This window comes from Gopherus flavomarginatus, chromosome 22 (genome assembly GCF_025201925.1).
Source record: "Gopherus flavomarginatus isolate rGopFla2 chromosome 22, rGopFla2.mat.asm, whole genome shotgun sequence".
Lineage (NCBI taxonomy): Eukaryota > Metazoa > Chordata > Testudines > Testudinidae > Gopherus > Gopherus flavomarginatus.
In genome coordinates, this window is record NC_066638.1 from 9,630,691 (window position 1) to 9,654,404 (window position 23,714).

General features: G+C 50.4%; 1 protein-coding gene across 1 annotated transcript in view; it reads left to right on the top strand.

Annotated features, from left to right (window-relative positions):
* Window positions 1-3,989: 3,989 nt before the first annotated feature.
* Window positions 3,990-23,714, top strand: part of EXTL1 (exostosin like glycosyltransferase 1) — a 47,099-nt gene continuing 27,374 nt past the window's right edge. The window contains exon 1 of the mRNA XM_050931984.1: window positions 3,990-6,578. Coding sequence (XP_050787941.1) covers window positions 5,644-6,578 — 935 coding nt within the window. The 5' untranslated portion in view covers window positions 3,990-5,643. The remainder of the gene's footprint in view (window positions 6,579-23,714) is intronic.

The following is a 23,714-nucleotide window of genomic DNA, read 5'->3' on the forward strand; positions in this document are numbered from 1 at the left end:
TCAGTCGCCTACAACTGATACCCAGAGCCATCCAGCTCCCACAAGCTAGCCTGTGTGCCACTGAATCAGTGATGAAAGACCTCCCCAACCCCCGGTTATAACACAAGCCTTTTAACCCAGTCAGGTGGAGGCAGAAAATCGCAGAGAGTGTGATCCTTGAATCATCTTGGTATCAACTTGTCTTCCTTACAAGGGAAAATCCCCACTGTGACCGGCCTGACCCTGGCAGCCATTCATAAGGGGACTTGCAAGACAGGGAGGCTTGAGAAGAAAATGAGAATAAGGAGGATTAAGAAGGCAAATAGGAACAAAGAGTGAGGATTAATGACATGGAAACAGACTGATGAGAGAGGCAGGAGCTGGGGATGGGAGCCGGGAGCCCACTCAGAGTGGGGGCAGCTAGGGAGTTGGATGGCAAAGATTTGATTGAATTAGCACTGGGGAAGGAGCATGTGACTATTGCTGGTTGAAAGGATAAGGAGGGACAGAGGACAGGAGAGGGAGGGAGTAAAGCCAGGGACCCTGCGAGGATGGCAGGGATCTGGAGCTAGAAACCAGGAGATGTAGTGATACTGGGATTGCAGAGATGCTCCACAGTCTTTCAGAAGTACTGAGCTTTTGAAGCGTCAATGGGAGCTGCAGGGCACTGCTCAGCACCTTTGAAAACCAGGCCATCATTGTTCAGTATATTGGTGTTTGGGATACCAGCGCAGTCCCTGCCCTCACACTTTCCCGATAGGCCAGGGGCCAAATTCTGCCCCCTCCCTCGCAATAGCGAGTTAATCCCATTGGCTTCACAGACATGGCAGACAGCAGAATCTGGACCTGGGAAACTAACATCCAGGAAACTAGCCTACAGCCTGCAAAGATAATGGCGGATTGAATTCCAGATCCTGTGAAGCTTTGCAAGGAGCTGGAAGGCTGGCAAGAGGGGGAGAAGGGAAGCAGTAAAAAGGAAGGAAGGGCATGGAGACTGTGATCATCAGGGCCCAGGAAAGAGATGAGATGAAAGAGAATCCCCTCCCAGGATCTTGTTCCCTGATCTACTACTGACTGTGTATTGCCTAAGAAGTCCCAATTAAGACATGGAGGTTTGGTAAGCCCTTGTCCCAAGATCAGGCCCAGCATTATTAGAATTACTGGTTAGTTGGGAACCATTCTGTCCTTCACGGTTACCCCACTTACACTTAGGAAAAACCCTCTGAATCTGCAATTGTCTTATTCACACAATTAATAAAGTCCCAAACCCAGCAAGGCAGATAGAAATCACACAGCACGTGTGTCTGAGCATCCACATCCTTCCACCATCCCTTGCAAAAGTACCCAAAGTATCAGTTATCATCATCTTTAACATCATCACCACCAATGGTCGTCATCCTGGCATCTACCAAGAGTTACATCTCCCAAGGCACACAGGCCAGGACACAACTTTTATAACGTGTTACGCTGATGCCATTCTGCGAAAGGCACATTCAGTAGGGGGCTCAGCCCTTCCCCTTGATTTGTCATTCCATTCCCTAGTATTGGTGGGGAACCCTTCTCCCTCAGGTTACTAGGCCTTTTCAGTCAAGCTTTTCAGCACATACCTCAGTTAGTTACCACAGCACACTTGTGGTCAGGCATCTGCTCATGTTCCTAATGGAAAAATCATAGAATACCAGGGTTGGAAGGAACCTCATCTAGTCCAACCCCCTACTCAAAGCAGGACCAATCCCCAGATAGATTTTTGCCCCGAATGGCCCCCTCAAGGATTGAGCTCACAATCCTGGATTTAGCAAGCCAATGCGCAAACCACTGAGCTATCCCTCACCACCAGGCTGACATAAACTAGCATTTTATGGTTACCTGCCAGCAGTTTAGTCATTACAGCATCCTATCTTGTGATATCTTATGAGCTAGGGTTACTCCTGGTTAGCTGCTTATGCTAAGGGTTTTGAGCCTTATGCTTTGTTTAGCTAAGTTCTTGTAGGCGTATTCCATTACTGCCTTAACTTACGCCCTTGCAAATACCCCTTGGACCTGTAGGCTACACTCTTAAGGCACTTTACAAATATTAATTTTCACAACAGCCCTGTGAGGCAGGAGGCTACCATGGTTATTAAATATAAAGGATTCAGGGGGCCCGGGGCAGGGCCGGGTCTTCAGCGCAATTCAGTGTCTGGTCCCTCTCAGAGGGAAGGACCCACCGCCGAATTGCAGCCGAAGAATGAAGCGACAGCAGAGCTGTCGCCGATCACAGCTATTTATTTTTTCCCCCGCCGCTAGTGGTGCTTGTACTCACTGGACGGCACTCCAAGGCTTCAGCAGCAGTTCAGCAGCGGGTCCTTCACTCGCTCTGTCTTCTGCTGCATTGAAGGACCTGCCACCGAAGACCTGGAGCGAGTGAAAGGCCCGCTGCCGAAGTGCCGCCGAAAACCCGGAGCGGCTCGCGGGGCCCCTACAGGGCCTGGGGCAAATTGCGCCACTTGCCCCCTCCCCCCCGGGTGGCCCTGTTAAATATATATTTAATGGAAACTGAGATTAAGGTGGGTTAAAGGTTAAAATGTCAGTGGCACAGCTGAGAAAATAGCCCGGGGTCCTGACGCTCCCTTGCTGACTCTAGCTACTAGAGTCAGCTTCTTACCAGTTCAAGTCAGCGAGGAACACCGGTGCTCCCACATGGCAAACAAGGTGCTGCTACCTTGACTTTAGGAAAACCTGGCGAGACACCACTGGGGGTATCTCATCAAATTAATTTCCAGTCAGGAAGGCAGCTCCCCTGCCGGTTTAAACCAGAATAGTTCTTTCTGGCCCAGCGGGATTTTGTGGGAATCCAAATAACACGGAACCAAAGAAACATTATTATGAGTTGATCAACTGAGAATGTAGTGTGTTAAACATGGCCCCGGGACTGCATCTCCTCTCACACCAGGGCAAATCTGGATTGACTCCATTGAGGTCAATGACATCACCTTGGTCAGATAGGAGAATCAGGTGCACTGAATTCAATGGAGTTCACTAGGCCCAGTGCTTTCAGGGCTCTTATATCTCTAAATAGTCATTTTCCAGAAAGTTTGAGAGCTGATTCTTTCTCTCTCCTGCTGTGCCCAGAGCTTTGTAATCAGCAGCAGGCTCCAAATTTGCTGGCACAGTGGCTGCCAGAGGGGAGCACAAAGAAATTGCTGATAAGGCTACAGGAGTGTCTGTGTGGTGGGGGTAAGAGAGGGGGGAGAGGGTTAGATTTCCTGGCATTCTCCCTCCCTGACAAAAGACATTTTATGGGGACACTTCCCTGCTTCTCCTACAACCAGATCTCTGCTCTGAATACTCAGAGGCTACGCAGGATATTTTCCATCTTCCTGCCCACAATGAATGGCTAAGATGCAGAAGGGTGTGTGAATTTTTCTTGTTCATCCTATTCTAAGAATAAATCACTGCCAGGACTCTTCGGTGGCAGGGCGTGGGGAAAATCCCCCTTACAAGCAAATCACTATGAAGTCAGGTGGAGGTGGTGGGGGTTATTTAGCTTTCTCTCTAAGTAAAGCCAGGTCTGATTCCATTCTGGCTGGGGGGATGGAGAGAAGATCCCCCTGGCACTTCCCTACGCCAATCACATCCCTGTAAGGGGTGCAGGTGGAGAATGAATCCCCTGGATTCCCCCTATATATGAATCACTGTTAGGACTATCCTGCAGCTCCTGTTGGAGAGGGCAGCTGCACCACTATGGGGACGAGATGAGACAGGAGCAGGGAAGACGCTGCTGCCTTGGGATTTGCTGCACACGTAGGTTCGCAGAGCCCCTTCTTGCGGGCAGCCGCCTAACAGCCAATCGGAGAGCAAGCCCTGAACCTTTCCCTGCCCCTCCCCTCTTTTGAGGCTCGGTTAAGAAGGAGTTAAGTAGAAGCCCCGCCCCCTGAGGAGCTGGGGGACGAATGAGAGCCGAGTGGGCGGGGCCGGGATGGAATGTTGTGAAAGGGGCATTAGAACGCTGTGTAACAGCTGCTGCTTGGCAGCCGGAGGAGGATGGAGAGAACACAAGTAGGGAAATAGATGACTAGACCTGGATTGGTGGCTAGAAATAAGCACAGCGGGATCAGAAAGAAAGGGAAAATCAAAATAAATAGAGAAAGCGAGATTGCAAGATAGACACCCAGAGAGGAAGAGACCAAAATAAACAGAAGTACCGAGAGACGCAAGGCGATCAAGCCAGATACATACCCAGAAAGAGATCAGGATAAGTAGTCAGCAAGAGAAACATAGAGGGTTGGGGAGAAACGAGATAAATGTGGTTTAATAGAGAGTGACAGAAGAGAAGGTGAGTGGAGAGCAAGAAGAAATGAATCCTGGATTAGAGAGGAGGGGCACGGAAACAGAGAAAGGTGACTGTGTACAGTAACTAGGACATATGTATATAAATATGTACATGCCATACATGCACACAGAGGTAGAGGGGGCTAATTACATAAGGGAAGACGAGAGAGCATAGTTCTTCATACACCCAGAGAAGTGAGAGATAACCCCCCCCATACACATACAGAAATAACTCTCCGCTCAGCGAGAAAGGGCAAACCAAAGGGGATAAAGAGAAAGAGAGAGCTTAATAACAGGCAGAAAGAGCAGAGAGCTTACTCCTAAAAGACCTCCAAAGACTCTCTAATGAGGCTGAGGATGGCAGTATAACTCTGATCAATGAGTGACCAAGAGGTGGTTTGATCATTTGCGGCAAGGGCAGGGGGCCACGCTTTCAGCACTGCCATCTCTTTAACTGGAAATGCTCCCCAAACCCAGCAAGAAGCTAGAAGTCAAAGCTCTACAGACAGAACAATCGAAGGACAGGAGACTGGAATCCCGGCTGCTCTATTGAAGCTCTTCAATGGCAGTGGAAGCGGTGATCTCTATCTATGGACCATTGAAGGTAAAGAGGAGACTGAGATTAAAAGCTGGCAGAAGTGGAAAGGAAAAGCTTTCTAAGTGAGAGCGTTAGAATGAGCCACTCAAAGAGACATTTATCTGCTGCGTGCAGGAAAGTGTAAACTTTTGATACATAGAGAAGAAGTCGGAAGGGGCTGGGGGAAAAAATCCTACATCTGAACTAAGATACAGAAGCGTTTGGGAGCTGATTAAAATGACACAGAATATTAACCCAAGAGAAAGGTATGGTGTAACTTTTCTCTCCAGGGGTTTAAGAGCCAGGCCAAGCAGTGGTAGAATAATGGTTGTTGCTTAACCCAATTTCATGCTGAAATAAGTATTGCGTTGTAGAAGACAGAATCAGAGAGTTTGGAAATCTTATACGGCGTCAAGAAATTGAAGGGTACAGAAACGAATGTTTTTCTATTTAATGTTTTGCTATTAAATCTCTATGGGAGAATGGATTTTATATAAGAAAAGCAAGAAGAGTCCAATTTGATGTGTGCGGTGCTGGAAATGCTGGAAGAGCCTCCAGGGTTAATACCGTGCTCCGAAGTCCCGAAACAGACAGGATACAAAACACATGCTCCTAATTGCTCCCACTCCAGTTCGGAAGCTGGCATTGGCTAGTGGACTTTGGATTGCAATCCTCCATTCTGAGCCCACCGGAATGATCTTCCTTTCTGAATCTACCTGCTGACTAAGTTCACCTCCTCCTGGTTCAAATGAGGAGTCAGGGTTCCAGATGAACATATGCAGACCAGGAAGAAATACATTTTCATAACTTTCTTTGCCTCTTGGCTTCTGCTTTTCTTCTTTGGAGGAGACCAAATAAGACGACTGGCCTTCCTCTCCAGAAAGAAAGCCACAGTGCTGAAGAACTGGCCCCGCTGGACGGATAGGTCCCTCCTCAAGAGCTTTGCAGATCCCGAAGAACTTCAGAGCGATGGAGGCCACCACAAACAATCCGCCAAAGCCAGAAGGGAGTCAAGAATTAACATTTATAAGCATAGCAGGTGCCGCATGGAAACTTGCTTTGATTTTTCCAGGTGTGAGAAACATGGTTTCAAGGTCTTTGTCTACCCCATGGAGAGAGAGGACCCGGTGTCAGAAAGTTACCTCAAAATAATCACATCCATTGAGGAGTCCCGATACTACACCTCCAACCCAGAAGAAGCCTGCCTCTTTATCCTAAATATTGATACTTTGGATAGAGATCATCTCTCCATCCAGTATGTCCACAACATCAACGATAAAATCCAAGGTTTCCCTCTATGGAATGACGGCCGAAACCATCTGATATTTAATCTTTACTCAGGCACCTGGCCGAATTACACCGAAGATCTGGGCTTTGACATTGGACAGGCCATCCTGGCCAAGGCAAGTTTTTATGTTGAGAACTTCAGGCCTGGCTTTGATATCTCCATTCCCTTGTTTTCAAAGGAGCATCCTCAGAAGGGTGGGGAGAGAGGCTGGCTGTACCAGAACTCTGTGCCTCCTAAGAAAAAGTACATGTTGGCTTTTAAAGGGAAAAGGTACCTGACTGGCATTGGCTCTGACACCAGGAACGCATTACACCATATCCATAATGGCAAGGAGATCATCTCCCTGACCACCTGCAAACATGGCAAAGACTGGGAGAAACACAAGGACACGCGCTGTGACAAGGATAACTCGGACTACGAAAAGTAAGTCATGACTGATGTTGAGATGTACTGCAATCCAGTGATTTATGGGGGAAATCCCTAAGGGATGGAGGAAACTCCACACAAGTTGAGGCTCTGGACCAAGTTAAATAGTGCACTGGAATGTCATTAGCCAATAAAAATGCAAAGACATAGAGGAAGAGGGGAGGAAAAGATGTCTCTCCTGGCTGAGAATCAGATCCTCCGCTGATGTGAATGGCCATTGCTTTGTTGGCTGTGATGATTTACACCAGCTGAAGATCTGGCCTCGAACATTTAGAGTCACCTAGCAGACGGGTAATTTCTCTGGTCATCTTCCCCCGTCCCATCCCTCTGTATAAATCACTGCTTAATTTCCGTGATGGGAAGTGAAAGGCAGGGCTGGCCTGTTCTGTATTAAAGTTCAAATAATCTAGTGAGAGCTGCTCTTATCTGCGATCAGCCCGGCTGCCCCTCTAATACTAGATTTGCTTTTTTCCAGAATTCTGGCAGAGAGGAATGATACTTTCCCCCTTCCCCTCCCTCTCCCACCGAGCATAAATATTTTTATTGGAGCAGAACCAAAACGAACCCCCCCCAGAGCTGAACATCCCCTAACGTGATGGTGCTTAGAATCTGGATCCAGGCTTTCGGCCCTTGGCCCATAGCAGTACCTTGGCAGGTGGGGAGGTTGTTTTGTTGGAATATTGATTCTAGGCAGAACTTCTTGGTTTAGTAATGACGGGGATTACTGCAGTGGTTGTTAGAGTCTTTACCCGCTAAGATCCCATCTATACGCAAGCTGGAGGTGTTATTACCAGCTCAGGTAGACGTGTGTGCACTAGCTTTAACTGACCTAGTGGCTAAATACAGGAGCATAGTCATGGGGGTGAAGGCAGCGGGATGGCTAGCTGCTTCCCCAAGGACAGTCTTGCCTGGGATGCTAGGGACTTACTGGGTGGCTGCTCTGTCCTGCCACCTACACCGCCACGGTGACTATACTTCTATTGTGAGCCCACTAGCTAGTGCGCATCTGGCTACCCCAGCTGGAAATTCACCTTCCACTTGAGTGTAGCTGGAGTACCCATGGGTGCGTCTACACTGCCAAAAAACACCCCCAAACTCCTAGCAGCAGTGAGTCTAGGGTGACCAGATGTCCTGATTGTATAGGGACAGTCCTGATCTTTGGAGCTTTTTCTTACAACAGGCATCTATTCCCCACCCCCCCGTCCCGATTTTTCACACTTGCCATCTAGTTGCTCTAAGTGAGTCTCAGAGCCCGGGTCCGGCGATGGCACTAAAAAGAGCAGCGTAGACGTTCCCTCTCAGGCTGGAGCCTGGGCTCTGAAACCCAGCAAGGGAAGTGGGTCTCAGAGCCTGCCCCTAGCCCAGATGGGAACATCTACACCATAGATGCCATGATGCGAGCTCGAGTCTGTAGCTCTGGGCTTTGAGACTCGTTGCCAGGTTTCTGGGGTGTTGGGTTGTTTTTTTTTGCAGTGTCGACGTAGCCATAGAGTCTGATCTTGAGAGGTGCTGAACAGCTACGGGTCCCATTGACTTTACTCTACGTTGAGAGTGCTTAGCATCTCTGGACTCACTAGTTCAAGTGGGATTTTCCAGCAGGGCTGCGTTGTGGCGTCAGGCTCAGCTCAGTGCTAGCGGGCATTCTTGTGACTGCAAATAATCACTGACTGAAGGATTCCAGCAGCAGGAACTTTCAGGTGAGGTGAGATCGGCTCCAGGGCATAAGCCACCCCCTGACTGATGGTGGTTAGGCAGACTCCCCCCGTGGGCAGGTAATTCTATAATTGTTCACTTTGGAGTTTCTTGGCCCCACAGTGGTGCTAGACCCTGCTGAAGACAGGATTTCGAATGGTCTGCTCCTGTCTGGCAATTCCTGCTTTTTCCTCTGAGCTGTTATTGATGATGGTTGTCAACAATGAGTCACTTCCCTGACGGTCAATGTCTTATCGCCCAGCGTGCGCGCATTCCGATCCAAGGTTTCAGTTCAAGCCCATTGCCATCCGTTAGCAAGATGAGACCCAGCAGAGGGAATTGTTAGACACAGTGGAATAATGAGAGGAAGATAATGACTGTTTCTTTTATACTCTGTCATGAGGAATCCCAGTGGCCGTTGTTCAGTTAGAAGCCCTGATGCCTCTAGGCTTAAATATAAAGGGATGAAATTCTGCCCGGTAGATTCAAGTGGGCATTTTATACTCCCCAGGCAGCCAGGGACATAGGAAATAGACTCTGGCACTGGCTGCACACTACGGCAGTGCAGATCAAAGTGTGCGATGGATCCCACAGTGCCCCAGCTGTGGGTCGCTTCAGTTCAGCTCCAGGGGTTTGAGAGGACATGCCTGTCCCAGGGGTGGGACCTGGCTTTGCAATCTGAACATACAGGGCTCACCTCATGCACTGAGCTGGATCTCTGGGTCCCCTACAAACATCTGCCCTGACTGCATTCTGTGCACTGCTCTTCCCGGTCTGTGTTCTCACCATGCACCGTCCGTCAGGGTGTCCCCACATCATGCTACTCACAGTGGCTCTTGGTAGCACCACTGCAGTGGTCCCCTTGCCACACACTCTCTCTCTCTAGCTTCTCCACATCCTTTTGCTTTGCCTCAATCTCTGCTTCTCTAAACCCTCACCCTGCTCTCCATGATGTCTCCTTGCTGGGGCACCTTAGATGGCTTCTTCTGGAGTATCTCAGTGCCACTTGGAGCAGCACCTAATGGAGGTCCCAGGGCTCTGCACAGAGTCCTCATGGGTGGGGCCCCTCTGTACTTTCATTTCCTTCCCTCTCCCCTTCCTTGCCCTGAAATCCTGCCCAGCACCTTCCACACAATCTAACCGAATGCCAAACTCAGACACTTGAAGCCACCTAGGTTGAAGTTGCATTGGTCGGTCCCTGCTCTCATTGCAGCCAATGGCAAAGCTGGCATGGATTTCAGTGGGAAGCAGGATGAAGCCCTATACGAACAGCACACCAGAAACGCAACTGCCTCTGAGGCAGGGGGCAGCACGCAGTGTGCCATGCAGTGCTGGTGGGAGGGAAAACGCTGGTTAGAGACCCCCCCGTGTCCTCCCTCAGAAATAGCCTGGGGACCTTTGACCGCCAGCCAGGAGGAGCTCAGTTCTCAAGGCTCGTCTGAAAGACCCTCACACGGTCAGGTGCATGGGACTCGGTATAGCTACCTCCCAAGGCGGGAGGGCTGAGACAGCCTTGGTAGGGTTTGAAGCTGTGCATCCAGGGAGCATTGCCATTCCAAACTGCATGCGTTGCCTATTGAGCTCATCCCTCCAGCCGGGGTCGGGGTGTCATTATGGACCATAACAGCATCACTAGACTGGTGTTCGGTTTGCACATCCCTGGGATGGCTCCACCTGTCAGCAGCAATTATATCCTGTAGTGCAGCACGGGGAAGAGTTGGGGGGGTCCCATTTGTTCTCCTCTCTCTTCCCCAAGGGGAGGGGACAGTTGGTGCTTATCAGATCATAGGAGTCTTGGGAGTGGCAGCTCCCAGGGGCCCACACTTTGGCTGCAAAGCCCCGGGGAAGATATATATGTTGGTATATTTTAAAGGTCTCTTCATTAACCAAAGATCATTTGTTCCTTGAGTCAACTCTAGCTAAGGTTTAATACGGCTACTGGCCCTTTCAAACTCTGAGGATCTCGCACTGAAGTAGTGACTGGGTTCAGAACAATGATTCTGGGGGTTGGCTGCTCTGGGCACAGGATACAGCACCTTCTTTTGCCTCTAGATCACTGGTTGGTTGTGACAAAGCCCATAACCATCTGACGGCTGGTGCGCTTCCTGGCGGTTGTACTCACATGGCTCCCATCACTATCATGTCCGAGCAGCTCCTGATCTGTCATGTTTATCTTCATACAACCCTGTGAGGCAGGGCATGGCCGTTATCCCCATTGTACAGATGGGACACTGAGGCAGAGAGGGAGGAAGTGACTTGCCCAAGGTCACCCAGGGAGTCTGTGGCAGAGCTGGGAATTACACCCAGGCCTTGTGAGTCCCAGGCTGGCACCTTAATCGCTGCCAAGCTCTCCCTAGTGGCCAAGTCTCCACATCAGAGCCCCCTTTGTCGGCAGTCTCAGAACATGCCAAGGTGGAACAGGTCTTAAGGCACTGAGCTACCTCCTAGGCTGAAAGGTGGGTCTTGTCCAGACCAGGGTGAAGACAGCGAGCCTGGGTAGCTCTCACCTGCTACTGCTCTAGCTGTTTTGCGAATAGGTAGATGGCAGTGCTCACTGGGATCATGAGGCCTGGCACCAAAACGGGCAGAGAGGGTGGCTCTCTCTGGAGCCCGCCAAGGCTTTCTGTCCTTCCCCTTCTATGCTCAGCGACAGATGCCCTGTGGCAGCCCCATAATAGATTCAGAATATCGCCGTCTCGCAGGGAGATCAGATCAACAGGAAAGGCCTCTCAGGACAGCAGCATTAGAGCCATCGTCGACCACTAGCATTAGGAGGTAGCGGGAGGTTAATATGTGGGCTGCGTGTGTCATCAGGTGGAGCAGATTATCAAGGGCTGCAGAGAGACTCCGCAGAGTCGGGGAAATGAAAAAAGAGCATCAGAATTCCAAAGGCCCCTAGTAGTCTCGCCTGCAGAGGCTAAAGCATTAACTCTGTGAAAGCCTCCCCGTAGCCCTCCCCAGCAGCTTTGCTGCTGGTGGCGTTTCTCTGTGCGGCTCGAAGGGCCGAGGCGGCCGATCTGTGAACCGGAAAGCAAGCAGAAGCCCAGCCTCCCGGGTCTCGTGTGGACTGTGAACCCAGTGGGATGAGATCGTGGATGGGTCAGAACGGCAGAGATGTGCTCTGTCAGATCCTGCCTGCCAAGTGGGTGGCTAGAGGTGTTATGTCAGGTACCCGGAGCAGTGCACCCTGGTGAGGCTACCAGGTCCTGCGGCTTGGCGTGTCTGCACAGGACTGATGGCAGAGGGAAAGAGGGAAGCAGCCCTCGCTGAGAAACAGGACCCTGGAGCACAGGGCAGGCCTGATTGGGGTTCTCGCATGGAAGAGACTAGAAGGGAAAGGGGCCCAGAAAAGGAGAACCTGTTACAATGGAGTAAAGCATGACCAGGACCCTGAGAGAGTCTCCGTGAAGGGGTGCCCATGGGAAAGGGGGTGCTGGGACTGGACACAGGGCTGGGTCTCCCCATTCCTGCCCCTGCCACAATCTCACTGCGAGAGCTTGGGCAAGTCAATTACCATCTCTCTGCCTCATTTTTCCCCTCTGTAAAATGGGAGCAATAACACTCCCTGAGGGCGTGCGCTGGGGCCTTGCAGCAGCCCTGGCCCAGGGTCCAGAAATGACTGGCTAAGCCTCCCACTCAGAAGGGAATGGGAGCAGCCTGGATGCACCACCAAGCCTTGTTGAGAATCAGAAGGAAGGAATGGTTCTTCCCCCTCCGAACACAGGAAACCTCAGTGCATTGCTGAAATTGCACCAGTGCATGTGAGATCAGAATCAGGGCCAGGGTGTTTGTGCCAGGGGAGCTTAGGGAGAACCAGGCCAGGTCACCCCCAATGTGTGTTTCCTGAGCTCTCTTCCAGGGGCCTGGGGTCGGGATGCCTGTGAGGATACCTGTGGTCTTGGACAGGCACATCCTAGGGTGGCCAGCCCCTCCTGCTGCTTGGATAGGTCACCTTGAGCTGGGAATCAGACCCGCAGCTCCAAGTGAGGACGTTCCCTAAGATCACAGCAGGTTTGGGTACTCACCGTCTCGGAACGTGTGTCTGTGTCCTCCACCTCTGGCGAACGTCTCTCTCTGCAACTATTTCAGGCTCCCTTGTACTCCCAGGGATTCATTAAAGAGGCAAAGTGAGGCTTTATTTCTTGCACACATGACAGAGGCATTGTCAGCCTGGAGAGCTCTGCCTCGTGCATAATTAAAACACCCCTTGCCCTGGAGTGCTAAACGTGCCTCTCGCTCAGTAATTGCTATCCCGAGAATTAAAATAAATGGCGTATTAGTTTAACTACCCGGCCACCTGCTGGATTTCACCTCCTGTCAGATGCCAGGCTGTCTTCATGTCTCATCCATCACAAAGGGAACAGTTCCCCGCGAATTAAAATGCCAGCCCAGCAGGAAGCGTCCTTGGTACAACAGGGAGAGCGTGCGTGTGGGTAGCAGCTAATGTGCGTTGGTTTGGGGAGATGCTTCTGAGAGCAGGAGACGGAGCGTTTGTGCAGAGACCGCAGGAAGCTGGGACACAGGCCAAAAGACGTGAATGTCCCAGTGAAGGAAGGGAGTTATTTCTGGTTCCTTCCTGAGAACAGTAAGCTAGGACTCCTGGGTTCTGTTCCTAACACACTGGGCAAGTCACGCAGGCCCCCATTTACAGACTAGGGGCCCAGATTCCCAAAGATATTTAGGTGCCAACTCCCATTGATTTCAGTGGGCGTTAGGCACCTAAATACCTGTGAGGATCTGGGCCTGGGTAGATAAGGTTAATCCATATTTAGACACCTGGATAAGGCATCTGGTTTCCCCAAGCACAGAGCCCCAACAGCCCCAGCTGTTTTCATGGGGAGCTGTTGGGCGCTCAGTCCTTTGGAAAAAAACAAAACAAACAGGCCACTTATCTATGCAACTAAATGTGGACTTAGGAAGTTGACTTTAGGCTTTTTAAAAATCGTGACCCAGGACTCCTGGGTTCTGTTTACGAGGACCACCGATCTGAGGCAGTTCCTTTAGGCCAAGCTTGTCAAACTAGGCTACCTAAATGCATAGCATGGCTGAAAGACAGGCCTCCATAAGCACCTGCCTATAAAACGTGGGTCGTATTTCCCTGTTTCACAGAGGCTTAATTCATTATTCTGAGCAGGGCACGTTGAGATCCTCAGATGAAAGGCATCACAGAGGTGCTAGGGTTAGTACAGAAAGAGAAAAATCACCCTTTGGACAGGACCAAGGTCAAATCTTCACCAGTAGGAGCTTTGGAAAGTGAAATGCCTTCCCCTCCCCATAGTCAAGTAATCCAGTAAAACGGTTTGCAAGCACAAGAAGATTTACATTGAACTGAGGATGGAATTAGACTCATGATACATAGGGAGCACTCGTCTGACTGGCAGACTGACCTATAGGGTGGAGTGAAAGGGTTCACTCCATAGCTGGGATCAAGGTGGCAAAGGGCTCTGAGAATGGTTAGCAGGTAGACAATTTTGATACATTTCCTATTTCCCTAACCAACAATAACCCTTGCTGTGCTGCACACTTTTAAGAACTGGCAAGGTTAAGAATTGACATTCGTACTGCAACCTTCCTCCCTGAGTTCTCCCCAGCAGTGGGCCAGATTCCGATCTCAGCTACGCCAGTGTCAATCCAGAAGAAATCATAGGATCATAGTAGTTAGAGGGGACCGCAAGGGTCACCTAGTGATACAATGTGAGGAAAAGGGGCGATTTTGACTAAGGAAACTGAGGCAACCCCCTGCTCTTAAGAAAAGTGCTCTGGGATCTTTAAAGTCCACGTAGAGCAAATGGGAGCTTGGTTATTAAAGGTTTCATCAGAAAGATCTGCACCCAGTAAGCTGCCTGGAACCATATGCAGATCTACCCTGGAAGGATGAAGGGTCGAGCGTGAGGAATGTCTGAGAGTTCACATTCTATACCAGGGTTATCCACCAGACATCCTAGGACTGTGCTGAGTTCTGGGCTCGATCCTGCACTCCTTACGGGGCTGGACTTCTATTTATTTCAACTGCTGCAGCAGGCCCTATGTGAACTGCAAGTGCCCATGTGATCATGCCCGGGCACTTGCAATGCAAAGCAAGTGAAATCTTCACATTGATACGGAGGGCCAGATTTTTCAAAGGCGGCACAAGGGGAACAGCTGGAAACGCTCTCGGTGCCTGTGCCACACGGGGGATTGCCCACAGATTTGCCAGCCCACTGGGTGAGGGCTCATTGTGGCAGCACCGTTCTGGACCTTTGTGATGTGAAAATCGAGGGCCCAATCCTGAGCATCCTCCACCAACTTCTGTTAGGAGCTGTGGGGGCGCAGCACCTTTTAGGAACAGCTCCGTGCTTTGCGGGATCAAGCCCAATTTAACCCAAACCAGATCCTTTCAAAAAACAAACACCCAGGAAAAACAACCTACATAAAGAAAGACAAACATCTTGCAGCCTCCTGAACTAAACACACAACATGGGAGAAGGCCCTGGGAGAAATGATTGACTGAGCTTTATTTCAATCACAGCTGTATCTAGGTAATCCTACCCTAGCCTTTAGTATCCTCATTGAAAGCCAGTGACGACACAGACGTGTTCACAAGTTGCTGCTGTCTCGGCAGGATGATATTGGACCTGCAGGCTTAAGTATTTCTGTTAACAATAATCATTTGCATTTATGCAATGCTTTAATCCCAAAGGCTCTCATGGCACTTTGCCAACTCGCTGGGCACCACCTTGCAAAATCACAATGGTAGCCAATTAACCCAGGCAGAAGAGGGGGATGAAAACATTACAGGCCTGATTTCTTTTACACCAAAGCCTCTTTACGTCACTCTGCCAGTGTAAAGGAGCCTTGAAGTGGACCTCAGTGTAACTTAACACCCGTTGGAAAGGAGCATCAGGTTCCCCTAACACGTTGTATTTCTCCAGCGCCTTCCACCTGAGGATCTCAGAGCCCTTCATGAAAATTGCTTCACTCATCTCTTTAAAAAAAAAAAAAAAGTCTTTGCCCTCTAGCTGGTGGAGATAAGTGTTGGTTTTTACGAACAGGTTAAACATCTGTCAGGGATGATCTAGATGTACTTGATCCTGCCTCAAAGCGGGTGAATGGATCTCCATGACCTTTGGAGGCCTCTTCCAGTGCTACAATTCTGTGATCAATGGATTAATGCCTACCTGGCCTATGAGGCTTACAACCATTTTACAGCTGATTAACTGATGCACAGAAAGGTCAAGAGCTACACTGGTCACAGTGGCCTCATCTGGCAGCCTCAGTTCTGGGTGTCCAACTTAACACTCTTTGGGCCTGATTTTCCAAGCTCCCGGGCCCCCGCAGCTCACATGGACTCCAGTGGGCCCAGGATGGGAGGAGGGTTCAGTGATTCTTAAAATAAGGTCCCAGGTGCCTGAGGTTGGGTACTGCAAATTCATGGCCATTTCAAAAGAGATTGTGGCAGCACCTCTGTTGACCCACTGCTTTGAAAATGTAGGGCTCAGTCAACCACAACCACAGACTTTAGATGGAGACGTCCAAGGTAAAACAGAGTACGTCTGTGCTGCATGCATCCCGCGTGTTCTCACGCGTGGTTTGGCCCAACCTCCCCAACCACCATCCACACACACGCTTATGTGGCCTTTGAACCCACGTTTGCTTGCCCAGAGCAGGCAATAAACCCCAGAGCAGGCAATACATTCCCAATTCCCAGTCTCCTTTTCTTGGACTAGCTGCAAGACCATCCTTGCTTCCCAGTAGTCGGTTCTGTTGCACTCACCTCGTTAAGAATATCCTTGCCCATGCGGTGACAGGTGGGAACAGGCAAGTCGATGCCAGTGGAATTTTGCGGTGCTCCTCTAGCAATGTTAATAAACGTGCTTAATGAAAACATCCTCATCCTGATACCACTCCTCCCCCCCAGCACATTACACATAAAAGCGCCTGACAATGCATTTTTCATACCAGGGTATCTTTGCATGAGCAGCTGAGACGAGGCCAGAGCCATTACAAAGGGAAGATGAGTGATTGTTTTGTCTGAGCTGGGAATGCAGTGATGCTGTACTCTGAAAAGAGACAGTGTCTGTAGCACAGAACCGTATGTCATTAAACACCCACAGATCATCGCTGTCAAGAAGAAAAATGGGCCTTTCTGAGTGCTGGAAAGCGCCAGGCTGCCCCTTTTGCTGACGTAAAGTCAGGACACACCTTGTGAGCCCTGGTTTCAGTAAGCCTAAAAAATACCACTTTGGAGTTCTAATCTTCAAAGTGAAACATCGATCCCGAGCCTGGTTTGCGAGGAAGAATGGTGAGAGAGTCATGATTGAGCAGGTTGCATGCTGACATGGGAGCCAGGAAGTCCCAAATCCTAACCGGGGCTCTGACATGCTCCTCTGTGACCCTGGGCAAATCACTTGATGGCTCTCTCCCTCAGTTTCCCCACATGTAAAATGTATTGTAGGTAGTAACCCTAGAATCCTGGCTGTCAGCAGTCAGCTTGTCCAGGGTCCCTCTCCATCCCCCAGGGGTGGTTGTACAGTGTCCTAGCTAGTTGTAGGGCTGGAGGTGCAGGGAAGCCAAGAGCCGGTCCTCAAAAGCCCTATTCCTTACTGCCCCTCATCAGCTTGGTGCCCCATAAACTCTAAGACTACTGCTCACATGATGGCCTGGACATATGAGCATGATCATTGCTGGCTGTATCTGGGGGTAATTGGGTAATATCGGGACGGGGGGTGGTCTGGGACCACTGGGTGCTGGGGGGTTGCTATTCGGTAGTTAAGTGCTCAGTGAAGATAAAACGCATCTCATTACTGCTACCCTGTCCTAGACACAAAGCTTGATAATGCTTCCCTGGCAGCTGGCCCCTTGGAAAAGAGAAATATACCAGATTTACGTACCTTCTGCCCAGCCACCTGCAGAAACCAGGATATTAGTAACAGTTGCCATATGGCGTTTAATGAAAATATCACTTCCATTAGATCTAGGCAGGACATGCGCTGGCCCGGCTGCGCTGCACGAGGAGGCAGGAGCTGGTAATCTCCAGCTAAGGGAGGAGAATGCTGATTAAAAGCCAGAGCCAGGGCTGGTGACCCAGTGATAGCTCGTCCTAAGGTGAGGGCTTGAGTCCCGATCCAGGGCTCGTGAGGTCTGAGCTAGTAGAGACGGTGGGTACTTTGAACTCAGCGCACTCAGTCTCTGGGGGAGAGGAGGCTGGGTCTGGTGACACTCATAGCAGTCTATATCCAGTGTGGGGGCATGGTGGGCTCTGCATGGACTTCCACCAGAACAGTGGCCACGTGACGTGACAGCCACAGAAACTGTCTTGTCTCTTGTGGATGCCCCATAGCTGCCTGGAAATCTTCTATTGGGCTCCCTCCCTCTGCAGGCAGGGCTAGAGTACGATTGGTCTCTTGGCATTGGCAGACAATTGACGTTTCGGCCTGTCGTTTTCAGCCAGGTCATAGAGCGCACAGGTGTGTCCTGCAGCTCCCTGTGGCCCATCCATGAACTCTCAGCCCTCAGTCCTGATCTCACTGAAATCAGCAGCCAAACTCCCACTGATGTCGGGGGACCAGGCTGAAACCCTCCCACAAGAATGGGTCCATCCATGGCAGATTTGGTTCAATTTTCTCATGGTATCAGCACCAATATTTCTGCAAACAAATCTTAACTCACCAAGGCACCACTGGGTCCTTAATCTATTTTAGTTCATTGCCCCAGACCATCGACGTAGAATAGCTTCATTAATCTGGGGCTTGAGAGCGGATGACCTAGAATCTGTGACTCTCGGCCTTTAATGAGAAGAAAATAGAATGTGGTCAGAAAAATGAGGCAAAGAGGAGATATGGGAGACCCCCCCCCCAGTTTCCAGTTATTGAGCTTTTTAGAATGTACTGTCCACAGACTCTCAGTGGGAGATGTGTTATTCCTTTTGTAGTTTGTACATGAAAATACAGTTGAATCAGGTAATAAGGGTTAATTTGGGCAACTGCTAGTCTGATTGTTAGGGCCAACAGATTATCACCTCCAGAGCTGTAAAATAGTGATCTTTCCACATCAGCCACACATAGCCATGCAAAATCGCCATCCTGCCTGGACGAGATGAACTCTGCTGGGCATTTTAATGTCACGGCAGGTCAGTCGGGTTATAATTGGCTCTGATTGTCAGCTCCCGAGGGCACTAAGGTCCTTTATCTGCAGCTGACTGGCACCCAGACAGGTGTGAAATTCATTCCCACCTCTGCAAGCATCGCAGAAATTACTCTCAGCCTGGCTCTTACAACTCACTGATTGGTCCGAGGGAGGGGCAAACGCCCCGGCTGCCGCTGCAGGAAATGGCTATAGGAATGTACGTTTGGGCAAGTGGTCTCAGCTGCATTTCTGTTACAGCGAGACAGTGAAATTGGTGTAAAAGCCCAGTGGAGACCAGGCGCTGTATTTTACCTCAATGTAGCCAGTCAAGGTAAAGCCTCGATGGGAGGTATATAGGGTTGACCTGAACTGGCTACATCAACTAGCAACAAGATCTCAGACTTTCCACTCGTGTCAGCGTCTCTTTTGATTCTGAGGGTTTTATGCAAAACCCACAGGGCCAGATTCTGAGTCATGCTAAGGCCCCTTTAAATCTCTCCAGCAGCATCAAGGAGTCATCAAGTGTGATTTGCACCCACTCGAGGCATCCTTAGGCTCCCAGGTAGATGCGCAAAGGAGGCTCAGGCCTTTAATGAGCCATTGGAATTAGGGTGACCAGACAGCAAGTGTGAAAAATCAGGATTGGGGTGGGGGGGGTGGGGCAAGCTGCCCCAGGACAGCAAAGGCTGCTCCTTCCTTGACCACCAAAGGGTTCTGTGGATTTTGTGGCCCACTGTGATCTTAAAGCTGCCCATCCCTGGCTGATTATCCCCCATACGTAACTTCATTCAAATTAGCAGGACCAGATGTTCTGGTTTTATAGGGACAGTCCTGATATCTGGGGCGCCACGTCACATCCACCTGCCCGCCCATAATCCCCGGGAAGGCAGATGAGTCCATGCCCTCTGCCATGGTCCCTGCCACCAGTGACCCCCTCCGCCATTCGGTAACTCCTGGGCAGGTGCCATCCCCGAATGAGACTGGGAAGCTGCCCCCGCCACACCCCCAGGCAGCAGGAAGAGCCGCCTCTCACCTCTTTCTTCTTCCTGCTGGCAGCCTCCTCCCCTCTGCTTCGTCTGGTCAGCGGGCCAAATAAAATGCTCTAGTGGGCTGGATGCGGCCCACCTCAGCTGCCCACCCCTGATCCAGGGTGACTGTGTGACTTAGGAACCCAAGTTCCATTTTCACAAGTGATCTGGGCCCTTAGGGCTGGATTTTGAAAGGTACAGAGACACTTTAAGGTGGGATTTTTGTGGAATTTTCGGATGCCCCTCATTGAAATCAATGGAAGTTAGGTGCCTAGGTGCTTTTGAAAATCCCTATACATTTTTTTGAAAATCTGGCCATTAGTTAGGTCAGTAGAAGAATCCTTCCGCCCACCTAGCTGTGTCTACACCAGGGGGTCAGGACAACCTAGCTACAGCACTCAGGGTGCAAAATCTTTCCTAGCCCTGAGCAATAGGGTGACCAGATGGCCCGATTTTATAGGGACAGTCCCGATATTTGGGGCATTGTGTTATATAGGTGCCTATTACTCTCCATCCCCTGTCCCAATTTTTCATACTTGCTCTCTGGTCACCCTACTGGGCGATATAGTGACGTCGATGTAATTTTTAAGAGTAGATCGGGCCTTCGGTTCCTCTTACCCCTCGTCTGAACACCTCCCAGCATGACGGTAAACCTTGGGCCTGGAATTGTGTGGTGCTGGGGTTGGGGAGCTCTTCCTTGTGCAGGTTACAGGCCTGTGGTTTGCTGAGAATTGTTTCAGGTTTTACGTCTTAGAAATGTATGTGTGGTCCTCATTACAGATACTTACCCTGCCATAATAAAATTGCAGGGGTTCGTCCATCATCTACAAAGAAAGCGTTTATCTGGTTCTTCTTTCGTATGGCTTGGGTAGGTAGCAACAGCTACACATTTATATCTAAGTTTGATAGGCAGCACATTGCCGCAGGAATGAGCTGGTGAACATCCTGCACGCCCTCGGCAAAAGAACGAAGGGGACACTCAGCTATGATGTGCTCCATCGTTTGTGCCTGGTGATCACCGTCGCATACAGGTGTTTGCCTCATTTTCCTTTTAAAGATGTTTGTCCACATCTCCCATGAGACGACCTGATGTGATTCAATCTGCACAAATCAAAATCCGGTGGTTCCTCAGCAGGATCAACGACGAGCGGTTTGTTTTGAGTGGTCAAAATGCTCCATGTGACTCTCCAGCGAGCCTCGGCATCGAAGTTGGGCGTAAGGGTCTTGATACAGTTCCACAAAGGGTTGTGGGATTTTAATCTCATCTTTGGCGGGTTCTGCAGGTCATCATGCAGCGGGGCCCTCGCGTTTGCAGTGACCTAGTTGAGAAAGTGAGATGTCTGAGCAGCTCTTCTAATGTGTGGAGGCTGGATGTGCGATAGGACTGGGAGCTAGTTGACTGGAGTTGATTTGAACATCCCTGACACTATGCACATGGCATTCTTGAGTTGAGTGCCTAGGCGTTTAGCGTGACTGCTGTGAGACCACACTGGCACACAATACTCAGCTGCAGGACATACCAAGGCAACTGTTGTGGTTTGTAAGGTCCACGGACTGGAGCCCAATGATGTTCCGGCCAATTTTCTGATAAGCATGACACGAGACCTGACCTTACTGCGGTTGTTCTCAAGGTGCTGTTGAGAGGTCAAACTCCGGGCCAGTGTAACGCCGATACTTTGGACTAGCCCCGTGCATATCAAGTTTGGTATTAGCCATTTTATTGTTCAGATGGAAAGCGGTTACCATGGGGTTTTTTGGATTAGGCCTAAGTTTCCAGCATTGGAAATAATCAGCCATTGTGCTGGAGTGACCAGATGTCCCGATTTTATAGGGACAGTCCCAATTTTGGGGTCTTTTTCTTATATAGGCTCCTAGTATCCTCCCACCCCCATCCCAATTTTTCACATTTGCTGTCTGGCCACTCTACATGGTTGTGCTAAGATCTCGGGTGCAGCTGATGGTATGGAGGCATCCGATCAGGGCATCCCTCTTGACTCAGCAAAACACAACATTTACATTCGTTTCCATAGCACAATGGTAAATAGCACTACCTCGATATAATGCGACCCGATATAACACAAATTTGGCTATAACGTGGTAAAGCAGTGCTCCGGGGAGGCGGGGCTGTGCGCTCTGGCAGATCAAAGCAAGTTCGATATAATGGGGTTTCACATATAATGCAGTAAGATTTTTTGGCTACCGAGCTGGGCCGGTTTTAGGAAGCGTGGGGCCCAATTCGAACAGTTTTGAAGGGGCCCCGGCAGGGATGAGAAAAAAAAACAAAAAACCCACACACATGTAAAAAAAGACGTGGGGCTTGTACTCACCGGGTGGTGCTCCGAGTCTTCGGCAGCACTTCAGCGGCGGGTCCTTCACTCACTCCAGGTCTTCGGCAGCACTGAAGGACCCACCGCCGAAGTGCTGCCGAAGACCCGGGGTGCCGCCAGGTGAGTAAAAATGAAAAAGGCACCTCTAGCCAGGGAAAGGATTCTCACTGGGCACAGGGCCCTCTTAGGCGCGGGGCCCAATTTGGGGGAATTGGTGGAACTGGCCTAAAGCTGGCCCTGCTCTCGAGGGTAGCGTTATATCGAGGTAGAGGTGTAACTCCATTTCCCTGGTGTTCATTTCCCTTCCCTTTCCCAGACTTTGAGTTTTGGGTGCTCATTTCTGAGACTGGTCATATGCTCTAAAGGTGCCAGATTGATGGCCCGAGGGACCGCACTAAAGCTTATGTGTGAGACCACAGCAAGACAGCATAGTCAGCAGCTGGGCAAACCTTCCAGGCGGGGGGCATGCTCTCGAGGAGGCAGCCGTCCAAACCCTTGGCTTGTCAGGTGACTGGGGGACACCTTTAGGGTGCACAGGACCGACACCCACAGTCTAATCAGTTTCTTTGCCCGCCGCTGCGGACTTGTGGCACCACGCCCACCACCACCAGCCACTCTTCCTGCCTCCATTGCTGGTTTGTAAGGCCATGGCGACAGCAGCTAGGGAAGCCAAGAGGCGGCACCAAAGCGCAGCAGGGAATGGGGACTTGCTGATGGGGGCTGCTGACCTATTACTGCGGCTTTTTGGCAATGTACATTGGTAAATTCTGGCTCCTTCTTAGGTAGGGTGACCAGAGGTCCTGATTTTATAGGGACAATCCCGATATTTGGGGCTTTGTCTTATGCAGATGCCTATTGCCCCCCACCCCCATCCTGATTTTTCACACTTGCCGTCTGGTCACCCTATTCTCAGGCTCAGGTTGACCACCCCTGACCTAGCTTCTGCTGTAGCTCACATGCTCATCTGACCTCTGTTATTACCATGGTGCCTGGGCACCTCACCCTCTTTCATGGATTTCTCCTTGCAACACCCCTGTGAGCTAGGGCAGAGTACAACAGGGACGATATAACAGAGCAAAGTGACTTGCCCAAGGTCATGCAGCAAAGCTGTGGCAAAGAGACTTGAACCCAAGCTGCCCAAGTCCTAAGCATGCAGCCCAACCACCACGCCTAGCACTCGCCTCTGCCACTGACTTGGGTGGATGGTTAGAATGGAAGCATTCCAGGGCAAAGGCCAGGCCATCCTAGATCTCTGTACAGCGCCTGGCGCATTTTGGGTGCTCCTGGACTAGTAAGTGATGAGGACCCTCGCTGGGCCTCATTTTCCCCATCTGAAAAGTGAGGATAATGGTACCTGGCCTCCTACCTTCATAAAGTGCTCCCAACTCTTGGGCTGCAAGGCACTTCTTCAATCCATAGTTCTGTTGTTCTCATTAGCTATCCTAGCACGTTTCATGGCAACCACGGATCCCTCAATGGTCTTAAAGGCACGAGGAGATCTAGGTCCTTTGCTCAGCTGTGGCACTGATGTAATCGTGGACAAGCCACTAACCCGCGCTCTGCCTCAGTTTCCCCATCAGTAAGATGAGAAGAATATTGATTTTCCTCAAAGCAGGGTGGGAGAGGAGAGAAGAGATCTCTTCTGGGTGGGTGGATAGTGCCTAGAAATAGCATGGAACGTGCAAATATTAAGGATGCACCCAAGCCAGAACGCCATCTCTAAACACCCCCAAATCTTTTAGGAGGCTGAGAGCGAAAGCAGAACATCACCATTATAGGAGGGCCTAGAAACCCTAACTGAGCTTGGTGACCCATTGTGCCAGGTGCTGTGCAGAGACAGTCCCTGACCTGGAGAGCTTACAGTCTTACTAGGTGGGACGAGACGGGGAGATGAAGTGAGTTCCCCCTGGTCATGCAGTATGCCAGTAGCAGAGCTAGGAACAGATCTCAGGTCTGCTGACTCCCCGTCTGGGGTGCTAGTC